Source organism: Gobio gobio (genome assembly GCF_949357685.1).
Source record: "Gobio gobio genome assembly, chromosome: 6".
NCBI lineage: Eukaryota > Metazoa > Chordata > Actinopteri > Cypriniformes > Gobionidae > Gobio > Gobio gobio.
In genome coordinates this window covers 52,921,385-52,936,097 of record NC_137102.1, presented here as the reverse complement: position 1 = coordinate 52,936,097, position 14,713 = coordinate 52,921,385, and the positions used below count along the sequence as shown (strand labels likewise).

The following is a 14,713-nucleotide window of genomic DNA, read 5'->3' as shown; positions in this document are numbered from 1 at the left end:
TTCGAGGGGCGGGCATACCAGTACGCGGTTCTCCCATTCGGGCTATCTCTGTCCCCTCGCGTCTTCACGAAGATCGCCGAGGCAGCCCTTGCGCCCCTTCGGCAGCACGGGGTTCGCATCCTGAACTACCTCGACGACTGGCTCATACTGGGCCACTCTCGAGAGCAGGTTTGCGGACACAGAGATCTGGTTCTCCACCACTTAGCCCGTCTGGGCCTTCGGGTCAACTGGGAAAAGAGCAAACTTTGCCCCGTGCAGAGGATCTCTTTTCTCGGTATGGAGATCGACTCGGTCGCCATGTACGCGCAGCTTTCGAGCGCACGCGCACAGTCTCTGCTGACTTGCCTCCGTCAAATCGAGAGCAAGAGTGCGGTTCCACTGAAACCTTTTCAGAGGCTCCTGGGGCATATGGCATCTGCAGCCGCGGTAACGCCGCTCGGATTGCTTCATATGAGACCGCTTCAGCACTGGCTTCGCGATCGAGTCCCGAGATGGGCATGGCAGTCTGGCACGCTCCGGATCCAAGTGACTCGGGCCTGCCTACAGACACTCACCCCGTGGTCGAACCTCAGTTTTCTCCGGGCCGGTGTGCCCTTAGAACGAGTGTCCAGGCATGTTGTCGTATCGACGGATGCCTCTGCCATGGGCTGGGGTGCCATGTGCAATGGACAAGCAGCCGCGGGCTCCTGGACAGGACCCCAGCGCCTCCTGCATGTCAATTGCCTCGAGTTGCTGGCAGTACGTTTCGCCCTGCACCGCTTCCGAGCGCTGCTGAAGGACCAACATGTACTTGTCCAGACAGACAACACGGCCGTAGTAGCGTACATCAACCACCAGGGCAGTCTACGCTCCCGCCGTATGTCTCAACTCGCCCGCCATCTCATTCTATGGAGTCAGAAGCGCCTGAGGTCCCTTCGTGCTGTCCATATTCCGGGAGTCCTGAACCACGCAGCCGACGAGCTCTCGCGGTTCAGCCTCTCCCGGGAGAATGGAGACTCCATCCCCGGACAGTTCAGCTGATTTGGGAACAGTTCGGCGACGCACAGGTAGATCTGTTTGCCTCCCTCGACTCTTCCCACTGCAGCCTGTATTATTCCCTGACCGAGGGCACGCTCGGCACGGATGCACTGGCGCACAGCTGGCCGCGGGGCCTACACAAATATGCGTTCCCCCCAGTGAGCCTACTCACACAGCTCCTGTGCAAGATCAGGGAGGACAAGGAGCAGGTCCTTTTGGTCGCCCCGTACTGGCACGGCCGGACCTGGTTCCCCGAACTCGTACTCCTTGCGACAGCCCCTCCCTGGCCTATTCCTCTGAGACCGGACCTCCTTACTCAGAGACGGGGCACCCTTTGGCACCCACGTCCCGACCTCTGGAGCCTCCACGTGTGGCTCCTAGACGGGACGCAGCAGGTTTGAGTGGCCTACCACCTACGGTGGTCGCCACCATCACTTCCGCTAGGGCAGAGTCCACTCGGCATGCCTATGCGTTGAAGTGGAACCTCTTCATCACCTGGTGCTCTTCCCGCCAAGAAGACCCCTGGAAATGCCTGATCGGGTCCGTGCTTGAGTTTCTCCAAGAGGGGCTGGAGCGAAGGCTGTCTCCCTCCACCCTCAAAGTATATGTGGCTGCAATATCTGCCCACCACGATCTCTTGGAGAACAAAAAGGTAAGTCAGCACGACCTGGTCATCAGGTTCCTGAGGGGAGCCAGGAGACTGAATCCTCCTCGCTCTCCTCTCGTACCCTCTTGGGTCCTCGCAGTAGTGTTAACTGCTCTCCAGAGACCTCCCTTTGAGCCTTTGCGGTCGGTTGATATTAAGTTCCTGTCTATGAAGACGGCTCTGCTGACCGCATTGGCCTCAGTTAAGAGGGTCGGGGACCTGCAGGCATTTTCGGTTGATGAAGCGTGCCTGGAATTCGGGCCGGCTAACTCTGGATACTGGATATGTGCCCAAGGTTCCCACCACTCCGTTTAAGGACCAGGTGGTGAACCTGCAAGCGCTGCCTTTGGAGGAGGCAGACCCAGCCTTGGCATTGCTCTGTCCAGTATGCGCCCTCCGCGCCTACGTAGACATGACGCAGTGTTTCAGGACCTCAGACCAGCTCTTTGTCTGTTATGGTGGAGAGCGGAAGGGAAGTGCTCTCTCAAAGCAAAGGCTGTCTCACTGGATAGTGGACACCATTGCTTTGGCTTACCAGCAGCAAGGCCGACCGTGTCCCCTTGGTGTGAAGGCACACTCCACCCGGAGTGTGGCCTCCTCTTGGGCTCTAGCGCATGGCGCCTCGCTAGCAGACATCTGCAGAGCTGCAGGCGGGGCGACACCCAACACATTCGCCAGATTCTACAATCTCCAAGTGGAGCCAGTGTCCGACTATGTACTCGCCCCCCCGAGGGCCCGGTGATGGGCCAGGCTCAGGTGTCTTCGCTTGCTCGCCACTACACTCCACGGACTGGATACGTGCGATATTTCCTCAGGTGAGCTCCCAGAGAGCCCTGAGCTCCTCCAGCACTGTCGATGCCGAAATCAGTTCAGTCTGCCCTTTCGAGCCCAGACCCTCATGTCCGGCCAGGTGCCCCATGTGCATGGTTCCCTCCGGCGACCCCCACATGTGTATTTCACCGTAAGTCTCCGCAGTGAGCGGGTTTCTTCCCTTGGCGTGTCCCCGCCACCCCTAGGGTTAAAAATCCACCTTCGGCTGGTACCCTAGAGATCTTCTATATGCAGCCCTCAGCGGGTCATATGTGTCTCTTAAGTCCTCCCCACGGGTAGGCATTTTTGGCATTCCCTCACTGGGATATGCTTCCCAGTGTACCTTGGTATTCCTGTGTTAAGTGGGAGTCCTTCGTCCGTACTAGTCTTACGACAGGGTACTCACACTTACGCAGGGCGCTGGAAGACAGCTGAGTGGCGGGATTATATTGGGACCCCCATTCGTTAGTCACTAACGTTACGTCGTAGTGACTGAACGAAAGGGAACGTCTCGGTTACGGATGTAACCCTCGTTCCCTGAGGAGGGAACGGAGACGTAAAGTCCCCTTGCCACATCAGCTGTGCTACCTGGAACGCAGGAGTTCAGTCTTGGCTCCTCAAGCAGGTAACATAATGCGATATTGCCTCGTACTTCCTTATATACTCACGCAGTGAGGCGGAGTTACGTATGCAAATTCCACATGCCCATGGCATTGGCACGCCATTGGGCGTTTTCTCTAAACTCGAAGTTGATAGGCTTCTAAGCGAAACCCCCATTCGTTAGTCACTAACGTTACGTCTCCGTTCCCTCCTCAGGGAACGAGGGTTACATCCGTAACCGAGACGTTCATTTGTGATCAGACTCGGACTTGTAACGCCAGGGCTCGCAAAGTGTGTATGTGTGTGTGTACAGTTGGCGGTTATATTCACTGATTGGGCCGGCCAAGAAATAAAGAAATAACATTCCTTTCTTGCGCGCGCGTGTGTGTGTGTACGGGTCGCGGTTATATTCACTGATCGGGTGGGCCAAGTAATACAAAAATAAAATTCCAATTAATCGCGAGTGGATGAGAGATGAATCATTGTGTTTGTTTGATAAAGATATTTTGCGAGCCCTGTGAGCGTTTCTCCAGACGCTTTCAAAACAATTTCCACATGTACTGAGGGAGCTGAAGCTCATTAAATATGCAAATCTTATCCATTCCTAGCAGTGGGCGTTTACTTCTAAGTCTTCAGTGCGGCACACCCATCAAAACCGAGCGTTTTTCAGAGAGCCTCAAAACCAAGGCAGAAAATAGCCTATTACTTATTCATTATGATGTTTTTGAATGTAAAAACCACGCGAACGTCATAAGTTAACCTCAGACAACAGTATAAAAAAAATCCAGTTCATGACACATTTCACGAGTTCACACTTACAAATAAGTCAGATAGAAAGAATGGTATGCGTATTTGGCGTGCTGTCCGAGGAGAGGGCTCCGAGCTCGGTATTTGGCCCGAACCCAGAGTACTCCCCCCGTATGTCTGGTTTAGGAAGTAACCAGGTGAGTGTGAGGAAGATGGGGTGGTGGAGGGATGCTGCAAAACTTGTCGAGAAACATTGGTGAGTTGACTGGGTATTTATATGATCCTCCACTTGTGCTGATTGGGTAGACATGTTGATTACTGATTGCTGACAGCTGGTTGGAATGACATGATGATTAGATAGATCATTTGAACGTGCTCCTCCCGAACTTTGTTACTGAAACATCATTTAAAGCAAAGCACACTGGAATGAACAATTCACTGAGTCTCTATTTTCTCTGCTGTAATCAGCCTGGCCTTCTTTACATTAATGCTGTTTTGGACTGTTTGAATGAATTCAATTACTGGATCACTAAAAACTTTCCCAGAGTTTAATGGCTTTAAATGGCCTGATCACAAACAGAGAAGCAGAATTGGGTTAAAGAGTTAAAATGGACATTTCCTCCTTCCAAGGTTACAGGTGCTGTAGATACTCAGTGCGATTGAGATAAACTCCCGACTTCTAAGATCATCTAACTGCGTGACGAAAATTACGCTAATGACGCAGCTTCACGGACTTCTGTAATTGATATGCGTTAATTGCATTAAATTATTTTAACGCATTAAGGACTTTAAATTAATCACATACGTTAACACGTTAACGGTGACAGCTCTAAAATAAATACATTTAGACCACTTAGTAATTGCTATCAGGATGTGAAGAGACTTTCATAACAAAACATTTTGTGGAACAAATTGCCCACCCTGCCTTTAAGCATCATGGTTATTGAATGAGCAGCAAGCCCCACACATTTTTTCCATGTACAGTATGTGCATTTCACAATGGATCCATATGTGTGGAAAACCATATAATGTAAGAGTTGCACGTAACCAACACTTCCCGTGGAAATCTGTAACTAGCAGTGATAATCTAGGTGATCTGTCCGACATCTTACAGTTCATTTAATGTCAAAGGTTCAAAACTCACCACAACATTCAGCATCATCAGAGGAAAGACGCATGTCACGTAGTAGACAGCCTACATACGCATTTCAGTTCTTTAAAACGCAGCGCTTGGCTTACCACACCATTGAGAGCGGTGGTGCTGCGAGAAGAACAAGCCATAAACCATGGTGAGTTGTTTTAGTTGTTAATAAATATTAACATGACAACTGAAGATTTTTAAGTGATTGATTATGGAAATTTCAATGTCAATGTCAAATTTATGAATATACTTATTCATACTTTTTTATATAGCACAGAAATAACATACATTTACCTCAGTGCTTTACAACAATAAAACAAAGAGCTATACAAATACATTGATAATAAAAAGTAAAAAAACACTAAAGTCATATAACAATTTCTAAAAATGTCTCAATGAATAAAATCATACACACTGTAACTGAAATATACTAACAAAGCGTATTATTATAAATGTGAGATCATTAAAAACTTTACATTTTACATGCTACAATTTTGTATTTGGTCTTAAAGCAAAATATTACATACATCAAAAATGTATTACCTAATTATATAAAAAAAAATTACATCCCAACATCATATAACAAACAAAGTTAATTATTAGTAATTATTCATTACAAATCGAAAGCTAGTTGTTAAATGTTTGTCTAACCACACCATTCTACACTTCCTGTCTTTTCTAAGCAAAAAGAAACGTAACTGATTTCAAACCACAGTGTCTGTTACAGCAAGCTAAATGTTTCACCACGCTTGCACTCTATACTCAGAAACTATAAAATAAAAATATTTAGATGCTTAAGACACATTCACATTTAAAATGGTTAGAATAACAAAATATCAAACCATGTGGTATTTATTACACACACAAAAGACGTTTATTAGGTTTTAAATGATAAAACATTAAGTTTAAGTGTTCATCAGAATGTATTTGGACACTTTCTGTTTGAGGAACATGTATATAGTTAAAGGAACAGTTCACCCAAAAATGGTGAGTGTAAACTCTGTTACTGTGCCTTGTTGGCAGAGGCTATTTACACTTACTCCATCCACTGTTGTCTGGTTGGGCCAGAAAAAATTACATAAGACGCTGGATAGCAATAGTAGCAATAGTGTAGCAGTCATTTTTTACGGCAATCGACCTGAGTTTGAATTCGCCTTTTGCCAAACACATTCTACTCCCTTTTCCAATCACATTTCAAATCAGAAAGTGAAGAAAATAAGAAAATTGAAATAAAGTGTCTAACGTGTAATTAATAATAAAGTGCTTCTCAGTTAAGGTTAGGGATGGTTTTATTGTCCAAATAAGGGGGCACCCATTTAATAATTTTAATAAATATAATAATTTGCACTATATGTTATTATTGCATAGTGTTTAATGTACAACAACACAGTGAGGTGCAAATAGTATCTACCACTATTTATAAGTATAAATTTACCATTATATACTTATTGCAAAGATTTCTATTGCTTTTTAAACTTAGTGCAAATAGCAGCGATTGCTATTTGTACTTAGTGTAAATAGCAACTGTAGCTAAGGAAATATGCTATTTTCACCTTGTGTGTATAGAAACTAGTTTATTTATACTTAGTGCAAATATCCGTTGTTATCATTTACTCACCCTCAAGTTGTTTCAAACATGAAGAAGATATTTAACAGTTGATGGGCCCCATAGTATGGAAAAAATATACTACGGCAGTTATGGCAATCATCAACTTTTTGGTTTCTGACCAAACTGTTCTTCAAAAGATTTTCTTTTGTCTTCAGCAGAAGAAAGAAATTCATACAGGTTTGGAACAACTTGTGGGTGTTGTGTAAGCAGTGGCGGAACTAGACTTTTACACATGGGGTGGCCAAGGCTAGTTTAGGGGGTCCATAGACAGTGAAAGAATATAATGTGTAGGCTAATACTTATTTGTTTTCATTGTTTTGACCGATGTAACATTGTATTCTAATAAATAAGCAACCAAATTCTTGATTCCAACAGATATTCCACAGCAAAAACTACAAGTAGGCTAGTAGATACATTTAAAACACTATTGAATACAAGTGAACAGTCAGTCATAAAGTGAGAACAGTTCTAAGAATTAAGTGCCTGCAGGTTCAACAGTATTCAGGTACAGAATTTGAATAATCAAAGATAAACATAGATTAATGCATGTTAAAACTAGCTGCAAAAGTCAGTGGGTGTTATTTTTTGGTGGTGCGGTCACTTTAAGACCAAATGCACAATGTTGAATCAAACAGACATGTATCCGATTTCACATATCAACTGCTTAAAGGGGCTATATGCAACTTTTTCCCCAAAATAAACGTAACAATAGCCTTTTTATTTTACCATTTATGACTCAAACATCTCCTGATGAGCATACTGACACCTTGTCCGCTCACGGTGGGTGCACCGATAAGCCTGTATCCTATTTTTCCTATTTTCTGGCGGGTAGGTTTTTCCCGCGCTGTCTGCGGATGTGACGTCACCACCGCTGCGAGAGCGAGCAGAAAATAAGAGCAGTTCTATTTTTTGGCCACAGGTGTCAGTCGCGAGTTTAAATTTCAGAAAAACGCATATAGCCCCTTTAAATTCGGTTAAAACATAGCAGACTGTGTTTACTATGATACTCGTGTTTACGGACATACTTTTATGCCTATAAGCCAAATGCCGCGCACCAGACACGTCGCGTTCTCATGTTCAAGCCGGAAATGCAAAACAGTGAATCTAAATCACCATACAGGCAAAAAGGTTCACTTCAAGAATGAAAAAAGTGGCATCGATGTGTTTTGCTGTAAAAACCGCACAAACGGAAAAAAACACAAACTATATAATATCTTTCCATAAACACAGCCTTTACACAGAAAGAAAAATACTTAAAAAGTCTATACACACTCTTTCAGCCTCTAAGTCATTATAGCTACATTAACAACGTTTTAAAACTTTTTGAATTGAATTGTGTCGTTTTATATAAAACTATGAATGGCGGTGCAGGATTGGGAACAACTCTGCGCTTATGCGCGACCCCTTTATGCCTATTAATCATCTGTTTGGCAACTAACGTTAATATTCAACATTATTACATGAAAAATGTGCTGCGGCGCCACACGTCAAAATAGGCTACATGCTGCTTTCAATAAGATGTCAAATGGAAATAGCGATCTAAATTTTGGGGTGGCACCCAGGGTTGCCAGTCAGATTGCAGGGGTGTCCAGTGCCACCCTGGACACCCCTCTGGCTCCGCCACGGCGTGTAAATGGCCCCAAAGTAAATAACTAATGATTATTTACAACAGAAATTAATCAATCAAAAACTTACTTGCTGAACAATAACTTTTTTTCTAGAGCTAATGTACAGCCAAAACAATCTCTCTTCCATTAAGTTCCTATTATCACAGTAAAGCTGCTTTTAAAAAATATTGAGAAAAGAGCTATATAAATTAATATGACTCGACTTGACGTGTGTAACTGATGACAGAATTTTCATTTTTGGGTGAATTACTTATGCTCTGGGACAATTTTTGGGATTTCCGCAAATTTGGCCTACCCAAATTGAAAAGCTTCCCATACCCACATACAGTGGTTTCTAAATACACAATTTTGGTGTAATTTTAAAGGAAACCCTTTGAAAGTTTCCATATCTGAAGGGAGGTACCCCCCCCCCCCCCCCTTTACCAATATACAGTGGTATTAATGCAATATCCCACTGTCATTAAATTCTTTTTTCCAGTGTTTGCTGACATATGCTCGAAACAACCACAACTATCTGCAGGGTGCTAGAAAACACAGGGCCTGAGATACACTTTCAAAAATTTATTTAAAACAAAAAATCCAAAACACCTATTTTGTTTGTCTGTTTTTTTAATATGTTTATTATATCACACACAACATATACTATAATATTTATCACTTTCAGAAGTGTTTTAAGTAATTTCTTTAAAATGACACATGGGATATTGCACTTATACACTCTAAAAAAAGGTTCTATATGGTTTTGGTGCTTCAGTGGTTCTTTAGCGGTTCTTCAGAGGTGCTATATAGCACCTTAGTCAAAGAACCGGTGAAGAACCTCAGAAGAACCGCTGAAGCACCTCTGAAGAACCGCTGAAGAACCGGTGAAGAACCTCTGAAGAACCGGTGAAGAACCTCTGAAGAACCGCTGAAGAACCACTGAAACATCAAAATTTTGCATACAAAAATCTTTTTTCCAGTATTTTTATTGGAATCTAGTGGAAACAGCCAAAACTGTCAGCAGGGTGCTAGAGCACACAGGGCCTGAGTTATACACTTTACAAAGTACACTATACACTCTAATCAATTTATTTATCTAATAGAAAAATGAGAAGGAATTATGAAGAAAAGTGAAGTATCTGCAGCCTTTGAGCTCAGATGTATTTTGTGTGTAAACTAAAGCAATGACATTCACATCATTTTATGTGGGGTTTGATTGCTCAAACACCTTGACTCTAATGTGACAGCCACAAACTTGTGAAACCTCTGCAAGCTGCTTCCCCACTGAAGTAACTAACCCTTCATGCAATATCACTGGCTCTCTTCTAGATCGACTTTAACTGCAGTTCACCGGTGAACCACACAGAGGCACTCCGTCTCTTTGAGCGCGTGGCCTACATACCTGTCTTCATAGTGGGCTTCTCCTTCAACATCACGGCTCTATGCATCTGCTGTCGCATCAAGCGTTGGACAGACATGCACATCTACATGTTCAACCTGATGGTTGCCGACTTCCTGGCCATTCTTTTTCTTCCCTTCAGGATACTGGAGACCTTCTGTCCAATAAACAAGAGCACATTCTGTACTTTCCTGCTGTGCACCCAATTCTCCAACATGTACTGCAGTATCTTCACCATTACAGCCATCAGCATCCACCGATTCATAGCTGTCAGGTTTCCGTTTCTGACCAAGGCACTGGTCTCCAAAAGCAGGATGATCGCCACCACAAAGTGCATTATCATCTGGGTGATGGTAGCAGTGATCTGCGCTTTTAACTATGAAGACCTTCTCCCAGAAAAATTAGAGTACTGTTATGACCGAGAGCTGATGAAAAAGCTCAAAACATCTTTTTTGTTGCTTTTAGAGATTTTAGGATATCTTATACCAGTAGTCATCGTCATATTTTGCTCAACACAAACCATCTACATCCTGGTCAGATCGCTTCGGCATGTTAAGGGTAGAGATAGAGTGGAAAGGAAAAACATTGCTGCTGTTATCACCGCGAACATGTTCACATTCATAGTTTGCTTCACACCAGTCCATATTGGTATTTTGCTGCAATTTTTATCAGATGAGCCCGGCAAAAACTTTGTGCATGTGTTTCTTGATGTGGCTGAGTTGATCGCTATTACCAATTGCTGTCTGGATTCTATCGGGTATTACTTTCTTCTAAAAAGAGTTCATAAAAGAGACCAAAGTCCACACTGATTGTTAAACGTCAGCTAAAGTAGAGTGCTTGATCTGTGGTTAGATTGACGCAGGTTCGTCATATGTGAGAAATGTGATAAACCCAAAAGATAAGCAGATAAATAATTTACCACTATCAGGGGAACTACCTCACATTTCCTTTAAATACTATGGTGCATAAAGAAGATAATCGCAGTACCATGGTGGTACACATAAAAGTAGAATAGTATATTCTTGTGAAAATATGAAATGAATATTAAATCAAATGTATTCATCTGCACTTGTTTTTGATTCATTTGTTCTAGTAATTTTCATGATGAAGTGGAAAAGTATTTTAACTGTTCAAGAGGGAAATTGTTGTTCCTGTGCCTAGATGTTCTAGTGGCCAGTGATCGGAGTCGCCGTCCTGATGGTAACAGTTCAAACAGGAGGTGTCCAGGATGGGTGGAGTCTGTGATGATTTTCCCTGCTCTCTTCCTCACTCTGGAAGAGTACATGTCCTGGAGGGTTGGCAGGGGGGCACCAATAATCCTCTCTGCAGTCCGGATTGTGCGTTGTAGTCTCCTGATGTCAGATTTGGTAGCTGAACCAAACCAGACAGTGATGGAAGTGCATAACACAGACTCAATGACAGCCGAGTAGAACTGAATCAGCAGCTCCTGTGGGAGGTTGAACTTCTTCAGCTGAAGAAGGAAGTACTGGGCCTTTTTCACAATGGAGTCAATGTGATTGTCCCACTTCAGGTCCTGAGAGATGGTAGTGCCCAGGAACCTGAATGACTCCACTGCTTCCACAGTGCTGTTCATGATGGCGAGTGGGGGGAGAGCTGGGCTGTTCCTCCTGGAGTACACTATCATCTCCACCGTTTTGAGCGTGTTGAGCTCGAGATTGTTATAACTGCACCAGACAGCCAGCTGTTCAACCTCCAGTCTGTAAGCAGACTCATCACCGTTTTGGAAGAGGCTGATGACAGTGGTTTCGTCTGCAAATTTCAGGAGCTTCACTGAGGGGTCTTTAGAAGTGCAGTCATTGGTATACAGGGAGAAGAGCAGTGGGGAGAGAACACACCCCTGGGCACCAGTGCTGGTAGTGAGAGTCGTGGATGTGACTTTCCCCAATCTCACGAGCTGTTGTCGGTCTGTCAGGAAGCTGGAGATCCACTGACAGATTGAGGATGGCATGGAGAGCTGGGACAGTTTAGCTGAGAGAAGATCAGGCATGATGGTATTGAAGGCCGAACTAAAGTCCACAAATAAGATCCTTGCATAAGTCCCAGGTCTGTCGAGATGTCCCATGTTGACTGCATCATCCACAGACCTGTTTTCTCTGTAGGCAAATTGAAGAGGATCCGGCAAGGGTCCAGTGATGTCCTTCAGGTGGGCCAGAACCAGTCTTTCAAACGACTTCATGACCACAGACGTGATAGCGACAGGTCTGCAGTCATTAAGTCCAGTGATTTTGGGTTTTTTGGGGACGGGAATGATAGTGGAGCGGTTGAAGCAACAGGGAACTTCACACTGCTCCAATGATCTGTTGAAGATCTGCGTGAAGACTGGGGCCAGTTGGTCAGTGCAGGCTTTCAAACAAGCAGATGAGATGCCGTCTGGGCCTGAAGCTTCTGGCTATCACCAGACCAAGCTCAATCCTTTGATCCAGGGGTCCCCAAACTTTTTCATGTAAGGGCCACATAATTTTTCCTTTCTTTAATGGGGTCCGGGTCGGTCAAATTACATGGGCCAGAGTGACTACCAGTATTATTGTTGAGATTTTATTATGATTTTAAATGTATTTATTAAACTAAAAATCTAATGTTTAACATAACATTATAGACACTTTCAAAAATGTTTATTGCCAACATACAGAAGTTATTACACGACCATTAACACAAGGACAACTTCAGAGCTCTCAAACATGGTTATGTGTCCTTATCATCTCTACGAGGAACCTTCAGTTCTGTCCCCTTTTGAAAAATTCTGTTCGATTAGAACGGCGTGTGCTTGGTTTGTTACCACAGTTATCTGGGTGCTTCCTCAGCGATGAAGTTCCACATTTGCGGCTATCTTTTCTTCAACTCCTCAGGATCCAGTGGTGTAGTGGTGCCTGGAGAAGTGGGTATACTCTTAATTTATGCCCCCAATTTTTTTTTTTAAAGTGGCCCAGCAATAGATGAACATCCTGTGTTATAAACAGTGACATGTAAGACTAGTCTTGCATATTTAGTTCACCCGGAAATGAGCCAGTAGTATTTGCACATTGTCTTTTGACTTTTGCTGCTTGACTTCACGGAGTAAGGATATGACATTAATATTAGCCACGGAAGAGGTGCAGATTTTGCAATCAATACTGGCATACAGACAATAGAGAACTAATTATATATTTTGACTATTCCTTATTCCAGGGGTTTTCAAACCTGTCAAACAACTATTCTCTCACCTTGCAAGTAGTCTCTGCCAGTGGTTTATTTTGTGAACTATCTCTTAGAATGGCTCATTTGCAACAGATAAGTGTAGGCCTGAGTGTGCCAACATTATAAGTTTAAGTTGCAATTTGCAAATATTACTGGTCCTACGCAGGCCTAATGAATGAATATAAGATATATTCAAGATGAGGCAAGCATGGTGTCAGAGATTAGTTTATTTGTTTAAAATATCATCTTTCAAAGAATTCAACAAAATATTCAAAACAATATGTTAAACTATTATACAGGGTTTGACATGAACTTTTTTGCTCAGCAGTCACTGTGGCTCGTGGTTTTCCAAAGTTACCACTTAGCATTTTCACTGGCCACAATTTTGCTGTTTAGAAATTACATTTTATATGATTAAAGTTGACTTTGGCATGCTTAAATTACTTGATTTTGAGTCATTTTACTTGATTTAGAAGATTTAAAACCCTTTCAAACTTTCAAATGCAGAGTGACCACCCAAATCAAGACTACATTGCATATCAGCTGGTATGTGCAGACGGGCAAAATGAGCATAGGCTAATTGAGAAATTTAATATGATACGAGTTATTTTTTAGGCTTTTTTTCTTTATAAAAGAACAAAGAAGCAAATCACAAAAACAATAGTAACCCAAAATGAAAAAAATGAAAATTCTGTCATTAATTACTTACCCTCATGTCGTTCGACACCCGTAAGACCTCCGTTCATCTTCGGAACAGAAATTAAGATATTTTAGTTGAAATCTGATGGCTCTGAAAGGCCTCCATTGGCACAATGCACTGGACACTCTCAAGACCCTTAAAAGGTACTAAAGACGTCGTTACAAAGTCCATCTCACTACAGTGGTTCTACAATAACTTTATGGAGTGACGAGAATAGTTTTTGTGCACAAAAAAACCCTAAATAACAACTTATATAGTGATGACGATTTCAAAACACGGCCTCATGAAGCTTCGAAGCGTTATGAATCAGTGAGTCGATTCAGCAGTTTGGATCGCCAAAGTCAGCAGTTTGGCGGTTTGACACGAGATCCGAATCATGATTCATAACGCTTCGCCGTGTTTTGAAATCGTCATCACTATATAAGTCGTTATTTAGGGTTTTTTGCGCACAAAAACTATTCTCGTAGAGAGCGCTTCTGTTGTGTCATTAAGCGCGATTCCGCCTATCCCGCCTTCACTAACTCCAAGTTAATCGATAAAGAATATTAATTGAATTGTAATTTTGTGATACAACGTTATATACATATAATTTAAAATTATGTGCTGGATAGTCATGGCTAATGCTGAATCTGCGCATCAGAGGGGATTTAAAAGTGGGTATACGCAATGCCGACTGATAAAGAACTGGGTATACGCCGTATACCTGCGTGAGTTCGTGTAGTACCTGCATTCAGATTTAGCATTTTCCTTCAAGTCAGTGACAGTCCAATGTTCATTATCATAGTTATAGTTTGAACGTCCGCAATATTTGTCCTTTTAACAGTTAAGGGGTTTTCCGTGTCCTGACACTGACATAGCAAGTCAAAGCATGTGTCAGTTGCATCTTGTTCCGTGTTTACAACAAGTTTTAGTCCTTTCAATATAAAAGTCTTTGCTATACTGACTGACTCACTTATAGTATTTGCCGCCATCTAATGGCGTAATGATGTAACTTCTGCTGTTCACGGTTGAGACTATTTTTTTTTCCAGCAGAAGGAAGGCTTTCTAGGATTTTACTTCATGTAAGTTGCATTGATACATATTTTTTTTGGCTTTAATGTTTGTAATGTGTGGTAACTGTTTTCTAAAATCAATAAGGTACTCGAGACTAGTCAGTGCTGCATTGTGAGTCACGGCTGAAGGGGTTGCAGGCACGACAAGAAGCGCCCTTCACCCGTGACTTATTCCCGTTATTATATTATA

The 14,713-nt window shown here is 43.1% G+C and overlaps 1 protein-coding gene across 1 annotated transcript; it reads left to right on the top strand.

Annotated features, from left to right (window-relative positions):
- Positions 1-8,088: 8,088 nt before the first annotated feature.
- LOC307128574 (G-protein coupled receptor 55) lies at positions 8,089-10,385 on the top strand (the record flags this gene model as incomplete). Its single annotated transcript, XM_079820485.1, has 2 exons — positions 8,089-8,214; positions 9,507-10,385. 2 exons carry the CDS (start codon positions 8,089-8,091, stop codon positions 10,383-10,385), a joined length of 1,005 nt encoding a protein of 334 aa, XP_079676611.1.
- Positions 10,386-14,713: the final 4,328 nt, after the last annotated feature.